At 39.5% G+C, this 26,232-nt stretch overlaps 1 protein-coding gene across 5 annotated transcripts in view; it reads left to right on the top strand.

Moving 5' to 3' along the window:
* Positions 1–624: 624 nt before the first annotated feature.
* SLC12A7 (solute carrier family 12 member 7) overlaps positions 625–26,232 on the top strand; it is a 198,807-nt gene continuing 173,199 nt past the window's right edge. The window contains exon 1 of one of the 5 annotated variants that reach the window (XM_072412049.1): positions 625–882. In XM_072412049.1, coding sequence (XP_072268150.1) covers positions 690–882 — 193 coding nt within the window. In that variant the 5' untranslated portion in view covers positions 625–689. Of the gene's footprint in view, positions 883–20,469; positions 20,753–26,232 lie in introns of those variants that run through there. The other 4 variants (XM_072412048.1, XM_072412045.1, XM_072412046.1 and 1 more) reach the window with 4 other exon arrangements.

Below are 26,232 nucleotides of genomic sequence, written 5' to 3'. Positions count from 1 at the left end.
AAAAGCAATTTATGATTTAATAGAATGCTGGTATTGAGGTGTTTGTTTGATGTTATATATATATTGTTTATGTAGATTAAAATAAACATTTTATATATTTTACAAATTGGTTAATAAAATGAGCTGCTATGACCAATTTAATCCAACGCATGATTGTGGTCTTTTATTTGGTTAAGCCGGGGTTGGGGTTGAATTGGTTAGTGGTGCAGTTCATGGCTTCCTCTGCTATATCCTGGTCAAGACTGTTGTGTCGGGCACCCAAGGCATCTCTTGCTGAGTGCCCACAGTTCCAAGCCTTCAACCTCCTAACTTCTATTCCCGCTAGCGCTATGACTGTTCTTTTTCACCAAGAAAGGCTCAGTTATCTAAAATCATTTTGATATAATATTTAAAAACGCTTTTATTCTAGAACAGTACATAGCAAACTGTAATGCTATTTTGTTTGTTTTTTTGTTTTTGTTTTTTTTGGAGTGAACACAGTCTAGTTTAAACTGTAGTTAGACCTGAACTAGACAATTCAAGGAAGCAGACGTGCACAGCGAATTCTAAAAGGAGGAGCTGTACAGAAAATCCATTCCAGCATTGCACATGTGCTTGGTTACAGTTAGGTACATTGGTCGTGTAGAGGCACTGTACCCCTGCTAGGAAAACTAGGATTCAGCAACTGTCTTCTGTTTTAGGAGACCTCCATGTCTAAGAGATTTGTGGTTACCTCCGCTGCATCTGGAGAAGTAGACGAGAGAGAAGAGGATGCAACTGCTTGCCACTTCTATGAAGAAGACAACGATAGCAAGATTTACTTTTTACGGAATAAAGCTAATAATGAGGATTATACCAATACTGTACCAATACTGGAATATTCCAGAGAGCCCAACAGATATGGTAAGTACCAGTATTATTGTATGTCTTATGAAATCAGTACTGTACACTCATTAACCCTATATAAAATTGTAATGAAATAACTGTGATGAGGAGATACAGGACACAGACAGACCTCTGTGTGTTGTATGTGTCTGGGCAGGGGCATTTTCTCGTGACAATAGCTTGTAAAATCACAATTGTAATAACAATGTATGGCTCAGAAAATATCCTTCCGATATTGATTACTCAACATGTGTTTTTTTTTTTCCTTTTTACTATTATAGTTTATAAGTTATGGATGAATTACTGACATTGACATACTTGTCTACCGGTGGTATTGTCCCCAAGGAGACAGTGACACGTTTTATCATGTGCCAGATGGTGTAATAACGGTCAGTTTCCAGAAGTGCATTGTGTACATTCTGATCCATTAAAGGCTGTTGTGCTTTTAATACCACTTGCCGTTTCTTTCCAGGACAACAACGTAATTATCTTACAAAGCCATCGGTTTGTGAGTGATAGGGACTGTGTGCAACCTTTCAGCCACTGTAAACAAATTGCAATATAACAAGGATTGCTTAGGTGCTGGCACTGCGTATGAAGGCTAATATAAAATAAGATATAATAAATGGTCATATCTCCCTGAAAAAGAGTGACACCTTCTAGCTTAATGTGGGAATAGAATACACCCCTTACAAGGGATGCATATCAGAAAGAACTGAGAGGCCAAAAATCATTTGTTCATGTCACAAGTTATTACTACTTTCCTGCAATACTATAGAAGCCAGTTGAAATAGGTATAGTTAAAAATTATTGCTATTGCTATTATTATTATTATAGAAAAATAAAGTGAGCTACCTTTCCCCTGCATGCTTTCAGCAGTATTGTACACTAGCAAAAACTGTCCCCAAGCCTGTGAGGATGATCTGGAGTTGCTTCAGTTACTCAGGTCTAGGTTTTGCAAAGTTATGGGAACAAAAATGAGGTAAGATGATACCTGAAATATTGAATGACCAGGTTTTTCCACCTCCCCTGATGGTATTGGCATATATTTAAAAATGACAATGCCAGGATTCATCGTCCACTTAATTTTCAAAGGAATATTGGCTACCATAGAGTTAAAACCTTAGGTTCACTGAGAGTCCTTGTGTTGTGCTGGAGAAGACTTTAGGCAGTGCTCTAACTCTTTTATAATCAATACAAGATCTTGGCAAAAGGTAAATGCTGCTGTGGATAGAAATAAATGATGTGACATTGCATAATTTTATCAAAATGATACCACAAAAAATACATGGAAATCTAAAAATGGCCCATTGCAATTCTGTGTAAAATATTTTGGCCAGGTAATGTATAAAAAGGAATATATTTTGTGGCTCCTTCCTTTTCGTATTGTGCTGCAGCTACAGTTGTTCCAAGTCTGCATCACCGCACAAACTCTGGAGAAAGTGTCTGGAGTCACTACACACTTGACACAGGCTTCTAAGTGAATTTTTAAAAACAAAAAAAAAGTAGCAGAAAACCAAGAACCTCCCCCCCGCATACCTGGATGCCCAGGATGCCTGTTGACATTTTGGATATCAATGTTTTCATTTGGGGACATATTCCATTGCAATTAGATGGATAATAAAGATTTAGCAAGGCCAGTTGTGTCCACTCTGGGTGAGCTCTCCCAAAAACAGGATTGCCAGTATAACATTGCAGTATTGCAGTAACAGGAGCAGTACTGCCACACACACTGGACTAGGGAGTGTTTTGGTATGGGTTTAGTAGTATTTTAAGCACAGGCTTAAATTATTTTAATACATATTAGTGTTCTCCCCAGCCCCTTTTAGCCGGGTGCAGCATCCGGCACTTTTCAGTAACCACCCGGCTGTTTTTGGGTGGTTACTGAAAAGTTGCATCACAATAAAGGGGCTGCCACACGCCTACAATTTCTTCCCACTCGGCTTAAATACACTTCTGGGTTGAACACTGATTTTAGCTTACATGGCTGAAGCCATAGCAACTTTTGCAGAAAAAAATTATTTGATTATCACTTTTCAAAATGTTGCTTGACATAAACAATCTAAATATGTACGTGTTCATTATAAAGTTTCTTTGATTTACAATTAGTATTGGTGACACAAAGGGATTTTTTAATTATTCCAGTCAATTCACTCCAGATTCATTCATAATATCCATTTATACAGAAAGCAATTCCTATTGTGACATCTGTGCACTTTTGAGATTGGCTACTAGATGGCAGAACGAGTCATTGTTGTGATAGGAACTGAAATTGAGAAGTTTGAGCTTGAGATTTGACCATCTGTCAGCGAATTTCGGACAGATTGATGGGGAAATTAAAAACAAAGGAGCCCATGCAGTGCTCAACCCAGAAATTGTTTTAGGCTGGGTGGGAAAAAATTGTAAGAGGGTGGCAGCCCCTGTATTGTGACCTAACTTATCAGTAGGCACTCAAAAACAGCCGGGTGGCTGCTGAAAAGTGCAGGGGGTGTTCACGGCTAAAAGAGGCTGGGGAGAACACTGCCATGGTCTATAAAACAGTATTGTGTACTTGCATACTAGGATTACAGGATTTGTGTCATGTGGAATGAACAGGCTCTCTACAGCAGTGTTTCTCAACCAGGGTTTCTACAAATGTTGGTAATAATAATACATAATCTTTTTGGCCACCTGTAAAGGTGTCATTCTACCCAATGGCCCCCTATGTAAAAGGCATTGTAAACAACTTTGGAGTTTACTGACAATGTTTGTAACAAATAAAACTTTACAAACATTTTGCATACTGATTAAAGTAAAATCAGTAACTAAAAGTCTGTTACTGCTGCCACTAACATAAACAAGGAGGCTTAATTTTACCTCCATAGTCTTTAATGTTTACCATCTTTTGCCTAAACCATAGCAAATAAATGGAGGAAGCAACATCACTTTAATGATCATGTCCACAAATTGGTCACATGCACAGTTCCACCATAACCCTTTTCTTTTAATTGTGTTTTATTTTTCATTTCTTTGTATTTGTAAAGTTTGTCACATTTATCAATTAACTAATTGTGATGCAACCTTTAGCTATATACACAAGTCCAATGGTTCTCTCCATTGAGGGTGCTATTAGTAAATAAACTTTATCCCGCCAGCTTTAAAGAATTTAAGGATATGGGGGGTCACAACTTTAAAAATATAAGAAAATTGAACATTGAGGTTGCTCTTTCAAAAACGAGTGCACCTAGGAGCCCTAAATTTAAAATGCATATTGGGGACTCCTGGGACCACTCACATTGGGTTGGGACCCAAACATTTTGAACTGTCACAAATTTATGATTGTCATACTTTGCTACCCTTTCTGCTTCTCTTCTTTGAACCCCCATTTATCTAGAGTGGCAGGATGTACAAAACTGAAAATGTGGGTGCAAATGAGATCTCCCTCTAAAATGTAATTACTATAGCATCATTAGAACATAAAAAACTCCCATCAAAATGTGCTGTCCTGTTACACATTACTGCCTACTTCTAGCACTTGAATCCCAAATTCTTTGGAATGGTGAGGTTTAAGAAACTGAAATTGTGTGGGGAATATCTGTGGCTAACATCCTCTAAAATGTTATATCTAAAGCATTATTAGAACATAAACTCCGCCCACTAAAATGAAATTGGGATTCAGGTACTGGAAGGGTACAGTCATGTGTAACGGAGGTGCATTTTGATGGGTAAAGTTTTTGTGTTGTAATGATGCTATGGTGATGAAAGTTTGGAGAGTGTCCCCCAATCACACATATATTTTATATATGCACTTTGATGGGTAGAGTTTCTTATGTTCTAATGATGCCATGATGCCATGGTAATGACATTTTAGAGAGGTTTAGCAAGTCTCTACTTGCACCTACATATTCAGTTTTCTACACCTCCCCACTAGCGATAAGTTATGGTTCAAAGAAGAGAAGCAGACAGGGTAGCATAGTATGACAGTTAAAGTTTTGTGAAAGGTAGGTATAAATTTAAGGGCCCCACTCCAATGCTTCTTGCTATGTAAGTTGCCCCGGGGGTCCCTAATTTGCATTTTCAATTTTGGGCTCCTGGACGCACTTTTTTTTGGAACAGCAACCCCAATTCAATTTTCACAAGTTTCTTGATCTTGAAATTCTGATTGTTGGTTACTACTCTGAGAATACCCTGTGTACCTTGAAACTTTCAAGTCATTGCAAGTAACGGTATAGGAGATATGGAGGATTCAACACAGTGAGTTGTTAGGCTGCAGAATATGACAAGCAGCCTTTACAGACACACACAGCTAACATGCATAATATTGGTTTATAGGTGTTTTAAGGAATATCTCCCTTGACTTTCTCCATGATATTCCAATGACACAAAAAGGGGAACAAGTCACTGGAACAGGAAGAAGCACAGGACAATAAAAGCCTGATATCAGTATGTGTTTCAATTGGCAGGAGTTTCTTTCATTTTCAGATTCCCTGTTGTCAAAATTGAAAAAAACTGGGAGCGGTAAATCCCCTTCCATCTCAAGCAAAAGGAAAATCTTTGCCTGAAATTAATGATTGTAATATATACCCCCAGTATTTCTTTTATAACTATGTATTGCTTTTTAGTGTGGATTTTGTTTTAGAGAAATAATGAGCTTTTGAAATGTTGCATTATCTAAGGTTGTTGTTATTCATACAGTTTGTTCCCATGTATCAGCTGTTGCACTTCATTTTATAGGTAGATATTTTTAGGCTGTATATTCATCATTTATAGAATCTGCCTTTTTTTGTTATATGCATGTGTTTAGAAATGTGAACTTCAGCATACTGTTGTAGTAAAGGATGCTGAGCTGCCCTGCAATTCATTATTTTCATATTTCTGCATTTATTCCACTGTGAAATTTATATAAATATTATATATATATATTACGGTACCTATAAAAAGTGTATATTTGCCCTTCGTAAAGTATATCATGCAGTAAAATGCAAGATGTTTTTATACTGTCTGGGTCCCTTCATCCTACAAGGAGATTTAAACTTATCTCAGGCCCATGATCTTCTCACTGTACATAAGCAAGGATGATATTGCACTCCTGGTATAGAAACTACTATAAATATTGACTTACTTTAGTCTATAGAACAGTCTTTCTAGTTTCTAAATCCATTGACAAGAAGTCATTGTAAGTTGTTTTATTGTATAATTGCGGCCTGATGTCTTGATAAAAAAACGTCCAAGGTTGCCTGACAGAGGGAGTACTTTGAGACCCAACAAAATGGCTTCTCTGGATGTGAATAAATTGTTACTTTTGCCTTGATCTGATGTGCTGGGAAAATGTATATTGAATTGCATGCTTACATGAAGGAATTGTTCTTTGTTTATCCCTATAGCACTGATAAAAATATAGGACATAAGGTTGTTTAATGTGCACAATATGTATGCATATTTTGTATCTTAGTGTTGGTAATTTAGCCTAGATTTGAACAAATACCTAACTGCCTAACAAATGTTAGGAGCTTTTTTTGACCCAGACATGTCTATATATAATGGATTTCTGAATATAATCAAGTCTACTTCATATTTAAAGGGATCCAAACTGGAAACAAAAAAAATCACATCTTTAATCCGCCAGATACCTCAATGGCGCTGGTACTTCCTGTGATCTGGTACCGCTTCGTCATGGTATTCCTCTTTGTCCCATCCTTTAGGAAGCACTGGGCGCCGCCATCTTCAGTCTTCTCTTCCGTCTTCGCAGGTGCGAGATCGGGTGACAAAACCCGTTGTAAAGGGAAAAAAAAAGAGAGCCGATCCTACTGCGCTTGCGTCCTATTCCCTAATAAAAAAAATGCCCTTTCTGCGCATGTCTGAGATTAAGGCATTCACAGAAGGAGCACCCAGAGCCTATCAGGATTCTTGACGTAGTAGTCTTGGCCACTGTGATCAAGACTGAAAGGTAAGGTTTTGCACTTTAAAAAATAAAAAACAATTACCATTTTTTCTTTACAAATAAGGGTTGTCTACCCTTTTATGTAAAGTGAAAATGTTAAGTTTAGGTATCCCGGGTCAGGATTCAAGGTAAATCTTGATAGATATTTTGGCTATTGGAATACTTGCCTCTGTTTTGGCTATTGGAATACACAGAACCTAAAACCCGTGCCACAGAATAACCAATTAAAAATTCTAGGAGTCCTTTTCAACAAAAATAACATTGATAACAAAAGCTGGAGGAACGTCAAAAACAAAACTCACGGGAAAGTGGAGTACTTGAAACTTAGGAAATTATCGCTGGAGAGAAAAATCCTAATAATCAAATCTATCATCTTGCCACTACTACTATACCTAAGCCTTATTTTTCCACCTAATGAAAATACATTTAAATATATAACTAGGACTGCGTTCCAATTTTTTTTGAGAAAGCTAAGAGATCAATAGTTTACAAATATTAGGAAAATGGAGGGAAAGATCTAGTTTATCCTAACAAGTTTCTTTTCTTTCTGTTTCAAAGGCTTAAAAACAATAATAAACAAATGGCTGGACTTACTTTTTAAAATATGCAACGGGACACATTTTCAGAAGGAGGGGCTGGTACTATCCCTCCCAGGCAATCCCAATATTGATCTTGCCCCCTCAACAATATGCACCTCTAAAAAAATGCATCAGATTGTTCAAATTACAAGACCTGGACCAGTAAGAGCACAAAAGCAATCTGAGCCAAAATAAGATCTAATGAGAAAGTTTCTTTTGTTTCCCCCTTTGTAGCAATTAGATCTAGGCAGATATGGAAATGTGCAAGCGTAAATTATCTATCTAATGAGCTAAAAGACATCGCCTGGCATTGTATACATGAGTGTTTACCATTAAGAGCTTTCCCGTATCGAAGAAGCATAGCAAGCAGGCCAACATGTCCTAGGGAAAGTTGTGTTTCTGATAAGTCAGTAATGCATTTAATCTGGAACTGCCCTTATGCCAGAGGCACTTGGGAGAGAGTGGGCCCACTACTTAAATTTACTCTTGGGTTAAAAAGGTTAAGCTATGAGGTGGTTATGTATGGTCCACCAGTGGACCTAGAAGAAGATAAGAAACGCATTCTCTGGATTAATAATAATTGTTTTAAACTTTTCATTTGGAAGATGAGAAATATTTATTTTTTCAGGGAGGATTGTGTTATGCAAGATCAATGTATCAAGTTTGTGTTCAATAAAATGTTTGTTTTTTCTTGCTTGATTGTAAAAAATTTGATAAAGCTAGAGCCTCTAGTTTATAAAATCTCCATATGTGGTATTCATTATGCAGATAGAATGTTTTCTTTTTTTTTTTTTTTTTTTTTTTTTTTCATAAAGCACTTGGTTTTGTACTTTTCTTTTGTTCCTTTGTTTATCTAAAAAATAAAAAAAGAAACAATATTTTCTCTATAATATGGTTGAAAATTTATTGTGTACAGCCTATAAATAAATAAAGACACCTAAAACTATGTAAATGTATGCAAATTACATTCAAATATGTTGTTTTTGTTTTTTTCTTTTTGGGTTCAGTATGGACATTTATGTTGATTATGGACTTTTATGTTTGGTTACAGACTTTGTTTTTCCCCTTTCCGGATTACATTTTACATCGGTCGTTGGACTTTTTTCCTTTTGCCATACAAATTTTCTTTTGTTATTTCTCAAACAAATGGACTTTTCAGTTTCTAAAACATTGACTCCCCTCTCTGTGGACTTTTTTCTTTTAGCATGGTTTCTTTGCCAACATAGATTTCTTTGTTTCTGCTTATCCCATGGAATATGCTTATACTGCTTTGGAAATTATTTTGTAAAGAAATGTATTTTCTGTGGGTTTTCCTGGTATTTGACCCCTGGCTTCTGACCTGACCTCTCTTGCTTGCTGCCTGCCTTGACCCCCGCCTTCCTTGATTATTCTTCCGCTTAGTGATTTGGTACCATGTTCATCCTGCCCACCCTGGTGTGGCCAAGGACCACAACCTCGCAGAAACCAGCAGTGCAACATCCTCACTATCAGAGGCTCTGGAGAAGACGTGGTTACAGCTTAGACTCTGTTACTGCTTAATGGCCCTGTCTCTCTAAGCTTGACAATCACACAGTATCCACAGACCATTCCTTTGAGAAGTGCCACCTTCAAAGCCATTGCTTGGGAGCTATTCCAGATGTTCTCAAGGATGGGGGTCCCTAGCGAAAGCAATTCCAAACAAAGCAGCTACACACATCAGTCTATCATCCTCAAACAGATGGCATGTAAAACCTTGAAGCTATTGCTTAGAATGGTGGTACGAAAGGATGAAAAAAACTGCGACAATTTACTTCCAGCTCTGTTATTTGCAATCTGGGAGGTTCCCCAGGTCTTCACTATTTTTTCTCCATTCTAACTGGTGTTTGGGCATGGGAAAGTGTAGCTAGCCCTCACAAAACTGTTTTGGAACACGTTTACCAAATGCAGGAAAGGATTAAAGGGGTCATGCTATTGGTTAAGGAACATTTGCTTATACCCAAGAAGCACAGCGTAGAGTGTAAAATCGCTCTGAAAATTTTAAACACTTTCAGGTCGGGACAGGGTGGTTTTGCTCATTTCAACAGTTGAAAGCAAGTTTCTGGCATAGTAGCAGTACCTTTGGAGTGGTAGAAAACGTCTGTGAGGTAAACTATAACAGTACACCAACCTGGGAAAAAGATCTGTTCCAGATCTACCATGTACAATTTACTAAAGCCCTGGAAAGACAGGGAGCTCATATCAGCTGCAGCAAGTGCAAGGGGTGAGCTTCGGAAAGGTAGGTACAGTGTTCAAGTTGCTTTCTCATGCCCAAGGCACAGACTCAGCAGGTTTGGGAGTTCTTATGGAGGAGCTATTTTCAGACTTACATGGTCTTACTTATGCCATTATATACGCCATTTTTACTAAACCCGGAGTAAAAGTGTGTTTTAAGCCCATACCAGAGGCCTAGAGAAAAGCTGTTCAAGAGGAGATCAAGAAAATGCTAGCGCTAGGGATTTTATGAGAAATCACAGTGTAAATGGTCAAACGTGATTGTGTTGGTTCCCAAGCCTAGTGGCACCCTGCAGTTCTGCAACGACTTCTGATTTGATGCCTACCCCATGCCCCAGGTAGATGAATTATCCAAGGGACTAGGCCCCACTCAGTATATCACAACCCTGGACCTTCCAAAAGGGTATTGGCAAATATCTATAACCAAGTCTGCCAAAGAGAAGACAGTCTTCTCTACTCCAGAAGGTCATTTTCATTATAAAAGAATGTCCTTTGGGTTAGAGACTGCCTCAGCCACCTACCAAAGGGTAACGGAAAACTTTCTACGACCCCCACAAGAAATATGTCTCAGTATACCTAGATGACATGACACCCCAGATCAACAAAGTAGATCCTTTACAGAACTGTCAACACCCTCTTACAAGCATTCCAGGGCAGAGTGAGGTATTACAGAAGATTTGTGTCCAACTTTGCTTCCTTTGCAGACCCTCCGACTGATCTGACCAAAGGTTGGAAGTCATGATGAAGAGGAATCCCAAGGCTGAGAATGCATTCCTAGGGCACTCTGGCAGCATCCTGTCTTAGTCACTGCTGATTTTTAAAAATAATTTGTGGTTCAAATAGATGCCTCTGATGTAGGATTGTGAGCTGTTCTGTCTTGATAGAAAGGAGCACCTGGCAGAAAAAAAGGTATGCAGCAATGAGGCAGCAGTGCCTAGCCATCAAGTGGGTCTTAGATTCACTGCGGTACTACCTGCTGGTTGGCGTCAGACCATTTCCCTTTAAACTATGCACTAGAACATGGAGAAAAATGCCAGGGTGACCCAATTCTTGGCACTACAAGAATATAAATTTGTGGTGAAGCATAAATCCAGGAGGATTATTCAAAATGCTGATGCTTCTTCCTGGGTTTACCGTTTAGGCTGCACTTTAGCCTCCACCTCCTTGATGCCAGGGGTGGTTCCTTGATGATAGATATATTCCTCCCTGGTTTAGGTCATGGTCCTTCTGAAAAGAGATTTTGTACTGCAAAAGGGTCCAGGAAATTTGGTTTGGCAACCTGTGGTGGTATTACAGGGTCTAGACCAGGGGTCAGCAACCTTTACTATCAAAAGAGACATTTTGCCCCCTCTTCCACTAAAGAAAAATAGTCTGAAGCTGCAAAACATAACACATAAACTTTTAAAAGTTTAATTTTTTTTTTTAATTTTACCTGTTACAACAGAATACAACAAACAGAAGTGCAGTGTGCATGTGTAGGCCTACTTTGAAATAAATTAAACATTGAACTATGCCCCTGGAAGCCTCCAGCTTCTAACGTATCATCCTGTTACGTTAGAAGCTGGAGACTTCTTATGTAACGGTGGATTTTTTTGAAGGGTGGAGTTCTTTATGTTCTGAAGATGGTCTAATGATTTTGGGGGTGTTAGTCACAGGTGTCCACCACATTTTTGGTTTTGTAGATCACCCCGTTTCAAAAAAATTGGGGTCCAGAATAGGGAAGAAGACAGGGTAGTGTGGTATGACATTTCTAGTTTTGTGACAGGTAGCTAAAAATTTGGGGTTTGCACCTCTGTGTTAGTGGTCCATAATTTGTATGTTGGTCCATAATTTGTCTGGGGGTCCATAATTTGTATGTTTAATTTTGCGCTTCTAGACACACTTTTAAAACAGCAACCCTGATGTTCATTTTTCACTATTGTTTTTAAATATCACCCCCATATTTTTAAAGTTATTAAAGGTGGGGAGATGAAATTTGGTAACTATGAGGGTCCCCTGTGTACCCTGAAAATTTCAGGTCGGTATGACATACTGTTTAGGAGTTATGGAGGTTTGTACTGGGAGAGATGTAGGGCTACAGAACATGACATGCTGCATTCATACACAAACACAGCTATGAAACTTTCCTGACGAAGTCATTGTACACGCCCATTTGTACACACCCCCTGGTAGATTTATTTCACGGGTAGATTTATTTTTCATTTGAACACTGGAAGGGGAATCCCCCTCCTCCTCCGCATCTACAGGAGGAAGGAGATCCCCATCAGGGATCTCCCGTCGGCAGCCGAAGGGAGCCACAACAAGGAGGCTAAAGAGCCGCAGGTTGCTGACACCTGGTCTAGACTCCTAGAAGGGAAGAATCTGGGTGGGCCTTCCTATCCCACTGCAGTACAACCCAAGATTTACAACTCACCTGACCGGTATGTATGCAGACAGCAATGCTGAAGGGAGCAGGACTGGGCAGATTCAGGCTGTTTTTGGGCGTAAACAGCAACACTTGTGAATACCAGGTCAAATCCTGGGGTAACTTGGGCAGCAGGACTTTATTTGCTGAAGTAAGCCTACTTTTTTGTTCCGCTGGAGTAAGCTGTTTTTGTGTTGTGTTTTTTTGTTGAACTGAAGCTGTTCACTTCCTCACTCTTGGCCAGTGAAACAAGTGGCTTGGAAACAGGTGGAATATAAAACACAGGTTTCTGACATTGTGCATTTTGGAGTTGTGTCTTTTTGACTGTCAGTTTTTGTTTTAAATAGTTTTTTTCCACTTTCCTTTCTGACTTCTAAGGGGGCGTGGTCAAGGTTTCACAGGTGATATAAGTTCTGGGCAGACTCACCTTGAGCTTGCTCACCCTTGGCTGGTGAAACAAATTGATTTAGAAAACAGGAATTTGAAAACAAAACAAGTTAAATTCTTATAGTAACAACAGACTAGAAGTAAGCTTTTATAACTGTAACTGGGAAAATGAGTGGTAGCAGGGTGGAAGGTTTTGTTCAGTGCACAGTCTGCCATATGTATGAACAAATGGAGCAAAAGCTCCTGGGTGAATACCGCTGTGACAGATGTGAGCAAGTCGCCCTTCTGATATCTCGCATTGGAGAGCTGGAGAAGTGCATTACAACACTGAAACCACTAGATCACCCTGACAGGGTTCTCCTGCTCACTGAGCAGGTAGTTAATGGCTTAGATGTGGAGGTTGGAGAGGTAATCTGGATGAACATGTAGGGAGCTGGGTTACTGTAGTTAGAGGGAGTGGTGGAGGCACCCAAAAAAATAAGGCACCCTGAGCACCCTAACAAATTTGCAAAGTTAGGTGAAGATGTACAGTGGTGGCAACTCCAGATGTTACTGCTACCCCTAACAGCCGGGAGAGCAGCCCATCTAGTAGGGGTGAAGAGGGAAATGCAGGAAGGCAAAGACAATTGGTTGTCATAGGGGATTTTATGATCAGGAAGACTGATAGTCTGAATAGTTTGTCGCCCGAATCCTTTCAACCAAATGGTTTGCTGTCTCCCTGGTGCCAGTGTTTGGCATTTGGTGGACGGAGTGGACAAATTACTGGGAGGAGCTGGGCATGACCCAGCTGTCTTTGTCCATGTTGGAACCAATGAAAAGATAAATGGAAGATGGAGGATCCTTAAAAATCAGTTTAAAGAACTAGGTTTTAAGTTGAAGGAAAGGTTATATTCTCTTGAGTATTGACTGTGCCATGTGCAACACAGGAAAGGCAGGTGGAGCTCAGACAGCTAAACACATGGCTTAAGTCCTGGTGTAATAGAGAAAAGTTTGGGTTCTTAGAGCACTGAGCTGACTTTTCACCTAAATGGAAGGGGGTCTGCTGTGCTAGGGGAAAGATTAAGGGGAATGGTGGGGGTAAATTTAAACTAAGACAGAGGGGGGTAAGACAGGTAAATAAGGTGGCAGAAAGGTTAGACAGGGGTCAGCCACTGGTGAAGGGTGGATTGGGGATAGTTGGGGGGAGGGTTATGGATAAATTAAAGAAGCTTCCCATGTCACACACAAACATTGGAGTTCACAGTACTAATTGTACTAAAAAAAAAAAGGATTTGGCAAATAGTGTTGGTAAATGCAGCAATGGTTTAAAGAGTCTGTTTACCAATGCTAGAAGTCTGGCAAACAAAATAGGCGAGTTGTAAGCTTTAATGAGTGAAGAGAATTATGACTTAGTTGGCATTGCTGAATCCTGGTTTTGTTCTTCACATGACTGGACTATTAATATTCCTGGTCATACTCCCTTTCGTAAAGACAGAGTCAAACTAAAGGGTGGTGGAGTCTGTATGTGAAAAGTGATCTGAAAGTGAATGTGAAGGAAGAAATTGCTGATGGAGCAAGCGATGAGGTTGAGGCAGTATGGGTGGAGTTGAATGTGGGGATGCACAATACACAATTAATTATTGGAATCTGCTAAAGGCCCCCAGTGCTAAGGAACAAATAAAGAAACAACTACAGTGTTCTCCCCAGAAAATTTTTCAGCCAAGCAGGGGGAAGCTGTAGCCGGGTGGTCAAAAAGAGGGTGTGGCAAAACACGGCAAATTTAGTGCTCCCATTTGTTTATGCCATGGGTATTCAGTAACTTCCTATTGTTTCAGTGTTCTACCTTCTCCCTGTATATTCTTCCAACTTTGTAATGCCTGCCCCGTAAATATATCACAATTTTTCTATTCTATGTATTTTTCCACAACTGTCCAATGCTGTGTATTGTGATGCAACTTTCTAGTGTTCTAAGTTTTAGGAGTGTAATGCCTTGTAGTGGTGTAATACTATAATGAATGTGGTGTAACAAGTTAGGCTTAGTTCATATTAGCAACATTTATCCCTCCTGAGTGAATTCTGGCAACTGCTAGGCACCTGGGATTGGTAACAGGCAGTAAGTGCTGGGCTTTTTCAGACCTAGCACAAATGTAACCTTACTGCCAGTGTGAATTCAGCCTAACTTCAAATGTGCCCCATAGGCTATATTTAGTTAAAGTAAACTTTTTTCTCTTCTTTTTTTACATTATAATAAAGCCTCTAAAGATGCATGCACAGAAGTAGAAGCCCAGAGCCTCTTGGGGTATGTGACACAATTATCCAAGGAGGCGGATTTCCCCTTCGAAACTTTACCGAAATGTAAGTTAAGACTGAAGGGGAGAGGTCATCCACAAAAAAGCGTAAAAACAAAAAAACACATTTTTCCATTATATAAAAGAGAAAGTCACCCTTTTATATAATGTTAAAAATGTGATTCTTTATTAGCATCATGTATGTGATATCAGATGGGGACAAGACAGCCAGTGCCCCCCTCTCATCACTGCCCATATTCTAAAAAAAAAAAAAAAAAAAAATGGCTGTGAAGTTTATCCACAGTGTGTAATGTCAGCAGTGCAGTGCAGTGTGATAGCTATGTGTAAAAGTTGCATGTCATATTCTGTAGCCTAACAACTTGCTGTGTTCAAACCTTTGGATCTCCTAAACGGTTGGTCGTATTTACTTGAAAGATTTAAGGTACACGTGGAGACATAGGAAACAAACTGTAGGTGCAAGTGGAGGACAGATATGGCTAACCCTTTCTAAAATTTCATTACTATGGCATTATGAGAACATAAATCTCTACCTATCAAAATGTGCTGCCTGCTCTGTTACACATACATACCTGTCTTCATCTCTACCTTAATCCCCAATTTCTCTAGAATGAAAAGGTGCAGGGAAACAAAAATATAGGTGGAAGTGGGAGACACTTATGGCTATCACCTCCCAAACTTTCATCACTATGGCATCATTACAACATTTAAAAAAACTGTCCATCAAATAGCATCTCCTTGTTACACATGACTGTACCCTTCAAGTACCTGAACCCCATTAAATGTTGGTGGGCAGAGTTTATGTTCTAATGATGCCATAGTGATGAAGTTTTAGGGGATGTTAGGCACAGATGTTCTCCACTTTTTAGTTTACGACACCTAGTTGCACTTTCCTTTAAAACAGCAACCCCAAAATTAAATTTTCATAACTTTTTACATTTGTGACCCCCATATCTTGAAATTCCTTAAAGCTGGGGGAAATTGTAGTAACTAGTATCTATGAGGTTCCCCTGTGCACCCTAAAAATTTCAAGTCATTGCGACATACAGTTTAGGAGATATTGAAGTTTGTACACTGTGGGGATGCTCTCCACCCACCTCTCATCGCCAGCAGCAATCCTCTAAACAGATAACAGCTGAGCACAGAACAGCCTCATAGATCCCTGCACAGGATTAGAGCTGTTGAGGAAAGGTGGGTGGGGGAGGCACAGCAGCCGGACGGAGCAACCGGCTAAAACCTTTTGGGAAGAACTATGAACTACTAGCATAGGTAGAAAAAGCAGCAAAAAATAGAAATGTTTTATTCATGGGAGATTTCAACTACCCTGACATTGACTGGAGTAATGGCACTACAGGAACAGCTAAAGGGAGGTAATTAGTGATTTTAATACAAGATAATTTTATGGTACAGTTTATAGAAGCCCCAACTAGAAATGATACTTTGATGGACCTAGTTCTTTCTAACAATGCAGAGCTTATAACAAATGGCATATAAAAAAGAATCTGGGTAGCAGTGACCATATTATGGTGTAAGCTGTAAACAAGAAGCAAAAACAAGAAATATAAAAATATTTATTTTAAGAGAGCAAATATTGTCCTCAAAGAACACAGAACAGAAATGGGAATGTTTCTAGTCTGTTCTACAAAAGCACACTGAAAAATATATTCCAGTGGGTAAAAGGTTTTAATTTTAGCCTCTTAAACTTATGTGGCTTACAGCTGATGGTAAAAAAGCCATAAGGAACAAGAAAAGGGCATTCCAAAAATGTGAAAATGAGGGATCACCTTCATCGTTTGAAAAGGATAAAGAATATAACAAAAGATGTAAAAAGGAGATAAAATGTGCAAAACTTCAAAATGAAAGACAGATTGCAAAGGAAAGTCAAAGCCCCCAATTTTTTAAAAATATATTAATAGCAAAAAGATTAGATCTGAGCATGAATGATAAAAAGGGATGTCTTAAAGGATGTCTCTGGGTTGGTAACTGTGAATAAAGAAAAGGCAGATTTACTAATCACTTTTTTTTAGCTCTGTGTACACAAAGTAAAATGGCAGAGCTCAAGTCTAAATTCATAATAGCAATGTCAGTGCCTTAAATGAGTCACAATGGCTCAAAATTCATATGATTGAGAAACAGTTGGGCAAAAATAGGGTTGACAAAGCACCAGGACCCGATGGATTAGATCCACGTGTCCTCAAAGAGCTGAACTCAGTTATTTCAAAGCCATTATTTCTAATTTTTAGAGACTCTTTAGTCACTGGCATAGTACCAATGGATTGGCCTAAGGCCAATGTGGTTCCTATCTTCAATAGGGGAGCAAAGTCATTACCAGGTAACTATAGACCAGTTGGATTAACGTCCATAGTTGAAAAGGTCCTAGAGCTAAAGAACCACATAGAGGAGTTTCTGCTAGAAAATAATATTATTAGTGGTAGTCAGCATGGCTTCAAGAAAGACGGAAGTTGTCAAACAAATTTACTTTCTTTTTATTAATAAGTAAGTAAACAGGTAGACAGTGGAATAGCAGTCGATATAGTGTACTTGGACTTCGCTAAAGCATTTGACACAGTACCCCACAGACGGTAATATGGAAGTTAGGGTCAGTAGGTTTGGAAATGTCAATTTGTAAATGGATAGATAACTGGTTTAAAGACTGCATCCAGGGAGTAGTGATTATTGATTCATACTCTGAATAGTCTAAGGTTATTAGTGGTGTATCCCAGGGTTTAGTGTTGGGACCTTTACTGTCTAACATCTTTATAAATGATATGAAGTTTGGGATTCAAAGTACCATTTCTGTGTTTGCTGATGACACCAAAATATGTAATGGAATTAAGTCCATCCAGGATGTCTAAAATCTACAAGCAGACCTAAATGTACTGTGTGATTGGGCAGCCAAGTTGCAAATGACATTTAATATTGAGAAATGTAAAGTTTTGCACGCTTTATACTGTCTAGGGGGAATACATTTGGGGGAGTCAGAAATGGAAAAGGATCTGGGGGTTGTGGTAGATCATAGACTTAAGCCGCATACACACGTGCAATTCTTGTTGTTGGAAAGGATCATTCATGATCCTTTCCAACGATAAGAACCGGACGATGCATGAACGAGTGCTGTACATACAGCACCATTCTGCTCTATGGAGAGGGGAGGGGGAGAGCGACGGAGCAGCACCCTGCTGCGCACTCTCCCCCTGCCCTTGCATTAGGATCGCTCGTCGTTCATCGTTTATGGATCCGCCAGAACGGATCCACGGACGATGAACGATGCGGGCTGCACACACGCCAGATTCTCGCCCGATACCCGTCCGAAGCCGATTATTGGGCGAGAAAACTTTGACGTGTGTACGTAGCTTTAGTAACAGCATGCAATGCCAAGTTGCAATATCTAAAGCTAGTAAAGAACATTCTTGTATCAAAAGAGGAATAGACTGCAGAGATTGAGCATTGGTCAGACCACATCTGGAATATGCAGTCCAGCTCACAAAAAGGACATTGTGGAATTGGAGAGAGTGCAGAGAAAGGCAACTAAACTAATAAAAGGAATGGAGGAGCTCAGCTATGAGGAGAAATTAGCTGAACTGAATCGAGTCTCCCTTGAGAAGAGACGTTTGGAGGGGGGTAAGATCACCCTGTATAAATATATAAATGGTCCATATAGAGAACTCTCTTCCCAGTTGTTCACTTTGAGATCATTACAAAGAACAAGAGGGCACTGTGTCTGGAGAAAAAGAAGTTTAAGCTCTGGATAAGGAAGAGATTCTTCACTGTAAGGTCTGTGAAAATGTGGAATAGGCTCCCTCAGGAAGTAGTTTCAGCCACTACTATAGATTGTTTTTGACCTGCGACATGGCTAGCAATTTTTTTTTGGTTCTTGATCCCTAACTCAGCTGACAACCTCCCTCTTTAATTTTGCACTTGATCTACAGATGCAGTCAATTTTTTAATTTAGTTAAATTTCGAGAACGCTGCACATATGTCTGACCTTACCATTGAATTTCTCAAGAAAGTAAATGGAATTTCATTCAGATAATATGGATCATTTGCACAAAGCATGACAAGCTGCAATTTGTAAGTATATTTTAACTCCAATTTACTTTATATCCAATTGTTTTATCAGATTGGAAGTATCACAGCTCACATACAGTGTATATTAGGTAGGAATGTGTGTTTAGGTAGTGACAATGCTAAAATTAAAAAAAAAAAACCTGGGACAACCCTGGGTGAGTTGAGGAGAGTGTGGCATGCATTATATGCTGAGTCAAATTAGATGATTTTTTACTTATATACATTGTACTCATGCCACAGTACTTGTACTAACATAATTCCTTAAATACTCTGCCACAAGTAAGTCTCTTGCACTGTATAACACAAGGGAATGTGTTCATTGTGTTCAAAAATAAAACTTTTCCATTACATATTTTTTTAAAATATATGGTATAGAGAGAGGGCAGTTCGTAACATAGAGTCTACGGGTCAAAAGTGTGTAACTCAGACTAAAGGGGTTAGTGGCACAGAATGCATGGCTCAGTAACTAGTATGTTACAGAGGATCTAGGGGTCAGGGAGTAATGCAGTAAATGGACCTGAAGAAGAAAACACACATATCTACCCCCACAAGCCAAAATAACCCACTTCTGCTGCAAACATCTGCACAAATTGTTATTCCCTGTCTAAAATTACCTTTCAGGCCCTGGCAGCACTCCACAGACTTGGAAAGTCTTTCCAGGTCACTTTTTAGCTGTCATATTTAGATGTCATATCTCTTGCCCCTCTGACCTGAGGCCTGAGAGGAAGTAGATGGGGTCAGGTGCTAGTGACAGAGCTGCTATTAATGGAGTTTTTAAAAACAATTTCCCACGTCCCAACATATCTACTATGGCTGTCCACTTGCTTTTTTGGCTCCCTTTGCACCCTACTTCAACAACTCACCTGCACCCGTGTATGCAGTTAATTTGTGTCCAATCCTTCACAGCTTACCCTCACCCTTCTGTCCAGAGCTTACATGTATCTATACCTCCAGAGGTTACTTGCAACACCTTCATGTCCTCCTCCATGCTTACATTAGAGCATGTAATAATTCAGATCTACCAGCGAGTACAGCCGTTTTCTTTCTGTCCTTACTGCTACCTGTATATGCTTGCTCCACTGACAGTGGCAGGGGCACAATAAACATAATAGATGTAAGCACCCTTGGTAACCAGTAAAAGACATTGGGCACATGTCCTGGGCACTTGACACTACTGTGTTAAAGTAAGTAACTACTGAACACAATAGTTATTCTTAGGTCCCCTAATGTTGACATAGGGCTTATTTCTTCCTTCTGACTCCAGTGATCAGGCTTATTTTGCACCCACTTAAACTAATAAAGGGCCTCCTTTTTCCCCAAAACAGAACTTATTTTACGGCCTATTCACAATTTTCTGAGTTGCAATAAAGTACACTGTGACATGCATTCCTAGGCAAAGATACTGTTAAGATTTTTTTTCTACTTCATAATTAGGTGTGTCCTTTGTTAGGATTGCTATTGATAAATTATTTGGTAATGTGTTTGATAACACATGAACTATGATCCGTTTCTCTCGGTATTGAGAGTGGCAGGATCCCAAGGATGAAGTGGGTTAACCTTTTTGGCGCCAACAACACGGCACCAATGTCTGCTAGGAGTCAGCTGATAGTACATCCGTGATTTGTGTTCCAGTGCTATGTCTGAAAGCAAGCACCGCCCACTAGGCTTAACGCTTCGCCTTCCACTATCAGCTGTTGAAGTAGTTAAAAGAACGGGCGGAGAGTGGACTGGGGCGTGGAAGAGAACAGCCTCAATCAATCTTACAGATCTCCTCCGAGTTGCTGTTATATCGCCTAGTGACTGTGTGGGTGCTTTATCAGGGCCGTGGTCCGGAGCAGGTACCACATCCTGCTTGACGCACTCGGGATGCCCACTAACTTCACTGTGGTTCCTGTGGAACAGCAGGATGGGGCAGCAGAGACCGAGCGTGGGGCAGCTGGTCATGAGGAGGATTTGGGCGGCAGACAGAGATGTCATAGTGAGGAATCTTTGTTGGGTAAGTTATCTGTGAACTTTCTTAACTGGTCTGGGTAAGAGTCATGAATCCCCGAGAAGGGAGCTGTGGGAAGTACACGACCAGAGGATTCACCTGAGTTATTTTTACGTCAGCGATTGACCCCGCCCCTAGCTATTCCCTAAGTTTAGCTTCTGCTGGGAGCGCTTCTCATTACGTTCAAGAACATGGGATAGGTCCAATGTCCTCTGTGTAGATTCGCCTTTGTTTGAAAGCAATAGGGACAGGTTACTTAATGAATTAGGTGTATATTTCATATTCGTTGTACGCAGAGTGATCTAGTTAAGGTTGCAAGGCATTGCCGCGTTTTATATTAGAAACAATAAAATAATTTGCCAGTAAAAATATGTGAAACTTGTTAGAAAACATTAAATTTTGAGTTCATATGTTGACACTAGTGGCACTGTGTGAAAATGTTTTTGTTTCAGTTTCCTCTTGTTTTATGTATATTATCCCTTTTTTAATGTTAAGGTGTTTGTTGTACAAAAAAGTTGTACAGGGCACTTAAAAGATAGACTTTGCATTTAGGTTATTTTAAATTTGAATTCCATCCTTACCTGTTAGTCTTGCTGAGTTGTATTGTCTTCTTTGAGGCACTTGGGTTACTTGGATTTTACTGCATGTAATCAGTTTTTTTTATAACATTGAAAATGCATTTTTTTTGTTCAGTTAGATCTTACACTTGTTTTTACTAATTTTTGGGTGGTGAATCCAGAAATGACAATTTTTTGCTATTACATCCAGTTTGTACGATACAGGGTACCCTCCATTTTTGTCAAAAAAGATGCAAATTTTACATACATAATACATACATAATGTACTGTTTATTTAAATTTCTTTTGTTTATACAAAGGATTTATTGTTACTCTGACTTTTTTTACAGTAAAACATTTGAAAATTTATCGGGTTAAGGTAAAAATTTACGCTTATAGCTTTTCCCGGAGTGTTCAGTGTTAGGACAATCCCGCCGGATACTCCAACAATAGTCAGCCATCATATGTACATCCCCTCTACCCTGATACCGTCCTTCCATGACCTTCATATCTTGGTGGAATTGTTCACCTTGCTCATCACTGACTGCACCAAAGTTTTCCAGGAAGTTAGAAAGAGGGCTATGCAGAAAATGCACCTTGATGCTCATTTTGCAACCAAGTATTTTGTAGCTCTCCAAGAGTTTCTGGACAATTTCTGTGTAATTATTTGCTCGTGGGTTTCCAAAAACGACCTTGACAATGGCTTTGCATGATAACCAAGCATTCTTTTTGACTTATGACATTGTCCTGATGAAATGTTCATCTTTGATGAGTTGCCGAATCTGTGGACCATCAAACACACTGGCCTTTTTTCTTTTTTCAAATGACAGGCTAGGAAATGCCAAAATGAGGTACTTGAAACGGTCTCCTTCAGTTGGCAAAGCTTTAACGAACTGCTTCATCAGACCCAATTTTATGTGCAGAGGTGGGAATATATTATTCTTTCTATCAACAAGTGGCTCATGAAGAATGTTTGGATCACCTGGTTTTAGGGCAGATCTTGGAGACCAATTCCTCTCATAAACGCTGATGCTCAAAATATAAGCCCTACTCCAAAAATAAGCCCTAGTTACTATCCCATTGAGATGAGAAGTAAACACCTACCGATATGTAAGCAGATGAACAGGAAAAATTATTTTGACCCCTAGACAAGATGATTGCAATAGGAAAGCGCTTTTCTGTTGAGTACATGAAAAGAATTGTAGAGGACTCCCAGGGCAAGAATCGTATGACTTTCTGCAAAGAGGAGTTGGATATCCGAATTGGTCTGAAGATGGCGAGCAGAGTATAATAACCTCAGTCAAAAAACGGACAAGGGAGATGCTAAGAAGTGCAAGTGTGGATCAGGTCAGCAACCATTATTTCCTGAGTTTGAAGACATGATCTGTAAGTGGATTGCTGACAGGAGAGCAAGCACTTTGGTGGTGCACAGGGCTGATGTTTAAGCATTTGTCCTTACATTGGCACCACAGTTAGAAATATCCCCATAGGAATTCAAAGCATCACAACACTGGCTAGATGGCTTCCTTCAGCGATATGAACTGTGTCTAAGAAAATTAACAACAATGTTCACGCTCGAAGATGCTGAAATTATTAAACGTGCACTCAAGTGCTTTGTTGATGACATCGACTTTTCTAATACCAATTTTCCAACATGATTGCTGTGGATGAAACTGCAGTGTATATGGGCCAATGAGTCCAAACTACAGTTGATCAGCGGGGTGCCTCCTCAGTTTACATTCCCTCCATTGGTTACGAAAGTGCGCATGTTGCCTGTATTTTTGCAGTACACCTGGATGCAAATAAATCCTCACCTCTGATCTAAGGGCAAAATAGAGAAGATTGAATGTGTTTCCGGCATTTATGTTCTTGAAACCAAAAAATTTTGGTGCACACAAGCAGTTTTAAAGAAGTGGGTTGATTTAATGCTGCCACTTGCTTTGCTCTACATGAAGAACTTCTTGCAGAGAGAAAAATTGATCAAATAATGATTCTGCCTATCTCTAGACTCTTGATATTGGAATAAACAATCTATTCAAGGACAATTTAAAGAGGAAGTGATATCAAAAGTGCCCAAAACAAAAAAAAAAAAAAAAATCCACATACTTTCAAACCAGTGCAGTGGATCGGTTCAGAGGTTTCATCTACCGGGTCCTGCGTCGTCCTGGTATCAGTCTTCGGGGGTATCAGTCCCCAGGCGCTGCCATCTTCTCCTCTTCTGGGTTCTTCTTCTTACGTCATCCGACGCAGGTGTGAAATCAGGTGATGTACTTTTTCCCAAAGACTTGCAGTGAGATCAGCTTTTTTTTTTTTTTTCCCCCTTTTGACGAAAGAGCTTCTTCTGCACATGCCTGAGCACCCCAGAGCCTCCCGGTATGCGTGATGTAGGTAACCCACAAGGTTTTGCGCTCCTATTCATTTCCTAGGTGATCGAGCATTAAGAGGGCAGTGCTGTACTTTATGAAGCCTATCCTGCAAAAAGTCACGTGACATGGGTGAAGAATTCATGGGATAAAATCGCCCACAGCTGCATTGTCATTGCACTACGAGCAGGCTACATGAACAAGAGGTGCTCATTTAAGGAAAGCGCTGTTGCTAGACATGAGAGATTAGGGGCACTGGTTCTAAAGGATATTGAGTCGCAAGAAATTCAGGATGGAATTTGAAGCTTAGAGAGTTATGATGATGATCCAAAAGAAGATGACTTGATGATTGTATTTGAATGAATGTATGGCCCAGTAAATTTTTGTTCATGAATTAATGTACCAGTAAATTGTACATTGAAAAAATAAGGTAAGAAAATGACACCATGTGGATTTTTGTTCATACTGGTAATTGTACTGTAGTTTGTTGTACATCGGGGGGGGGGGGGAGTGGGCTTATTTTGAAGGGAATGTCTTAACGCGCCTTTTCGAGCAAAAGTTGTTTTATTTTTGGGAAAACACGGTTGTGGTATACTGGGTCTTTTATTACACTGGAAACTGTATATATTCAGTGAAGGTAAATTTAGGAAAACTTATCAATTCCGTTACACAGTATGGAAGTGCTAAACCAGAGCAGTGAGGTAAAGCATATGTTTTGACCCAAAAGACCTCTTAGAGTAGCTGCTTAGATGTAAACATCTTGGTACTTCAAAAATGCTACTATAAGGCTATGCTCAGACTAGTTGTGAGGTTGCAGTGCAGTTACTACTTCCTCCTGTGACACTCTACAAGCATCTACAGTGCATTACAACTTGCTGTTGCATATGCAAACTACTGACATCGCAAGGTGGATCAGTATAATCCTTGTCCTAAACGCATTAAATGGGGAACACAGAATGTTCCGTCAGCAAGGGTCAGCTTGTGGAACATCAAAGCAGAAGACTACAGTAAAAAAAGACAGTTCTACCACATGTATACAATTCCTGATTAAATAAACTTAGAGATAAGCAACTGTTTCATGCAAGTTAAAGCCAAATCTTCCGAATATTACAGCAAAAAAAAATATTTTTTTCTTTTTAAAGTAGAATAGGGTAGCCGGATAGTGAGTTAGTTTGTGAATGGATACAGACAAGTTTAAAAGCTGACAAGGGTTAGTACCCCCCCCCTCCTCACACTTTAGTACTCACTTGCATTAGGGTGCTTGTACTAAGGCAGCCTGTTCACTGAATCAGCTGGCCATGCACTAAAGCAAATGTTTGTCTCAATGATCATTAGTGCACATTGATAAACACCATCTCTCAGCCCACACTCCTTCTCATAGACTTTCCAGCACGCTTGGCAACAGTCCACGCACCAGCAGGATGAAAAGGGCCATCACAGGGCAAGGTTAACCACTCTGTTACCCCTTGCCCAACACACCATCACATGTAGACTGCCATTACGTGCTTAGACGGAAGCACACATCCTTACCCTTGACAACCGCAGTTATGATTCTGCTTCTTTAATATTGTCTGTCACCCGCTGCCACTCCAGACAGGGTTATCTCAGCAATCACAATGTTTATAGTAGGATTTTCGGGTTAGCAAGTTACACTGTTTCTACTTAGAGCATTCAGAGATTCAGCTTACACTTTTTATAGTGTATAAGAAGTAAAAACAGTGCATAAACAAATACAGAAATCAAAGACTAATCAAAGAACAATAAAAGAACTATATCAACAGCATAAAATAAAGGGAAAACTGTGAAATAATACTTTGGTAAAGTTGGTTTGCCTTTGTTAAGTCAAGTTTTTATGACAATTTTTTTTTTTTGTTTTGTTTTTTTAAAAAACAATGCATACAATGATTGATTCAACAAAAGTGTTTGTTTTATTATGCTGTGTGAACTGAAATGGGCAAAGGTACTCTGTATAGTTTTAAAGAGGAACTATACTCAAAACACAAAAAAAAAACACTTGCCTTCAATCCCACAGGGCAAGACTGATCACTCCGAGGGTGTCAGGCATCTGGTCCCCCGTCGTCCTGGAGTGCCGCCATCTTCATTTTCTGTTCCAGGTTCTTCATCCTACGTCACCCGACCCAGGCGCGAGATCGGGTGATGAAGTATGAAAAAAAAATTGCCGATCTCACAAATCATGCGTGAGATTGCCAAATTTTTCTCTTTAAGCAAAAAGGCTCCTTCTCCGCATGCCCGAGATGCATGCGTAGGAGCTCCCAAGACGTTGGTAGCCCGGGTGGCTTTGCATTCCCATTCATTCTCGACCGCCTAGGCGGCCGAGGATTAGGTGTCGTTTAGACCTAAAAACAGAATTTTTACCCTACATAAAGAGGATCTCTACTCTCTACCACTATGTAAAGTGAAAATTCTGAGAATAGGTACGCTTTAAGTAGGTTTGACCTGTAACGTACTTAACATACTTTAAATAGTGGATGTCATTTTGAATTCCTCCACTAGGTAGAGCTGAGTTTGTTTTCTTTCACAATTAATTCTGCTTTTATTCATTATT

This window comes from Pyxicephalus adspersus, chromosome 5, assembly GCF_032062135.1.
Source record: "Pyxicephalus adspersus chromosome 5, UCB_Pads_2.0, whole genome shotgun sequence".
NCBI classification, from domain to species: domain Eukaryota; kingdom Metazoa; phylum Chordata; class Amphibia; order Anura; family Pyxicephalidae; genus Pyxicephalus; species Pyxicephalus adspersus.
The sequence above is the reverse complement of the archived record's forward strand: the minus strand, read 5'-3'. Positions and strand labels throughout refer to the sequence as shown.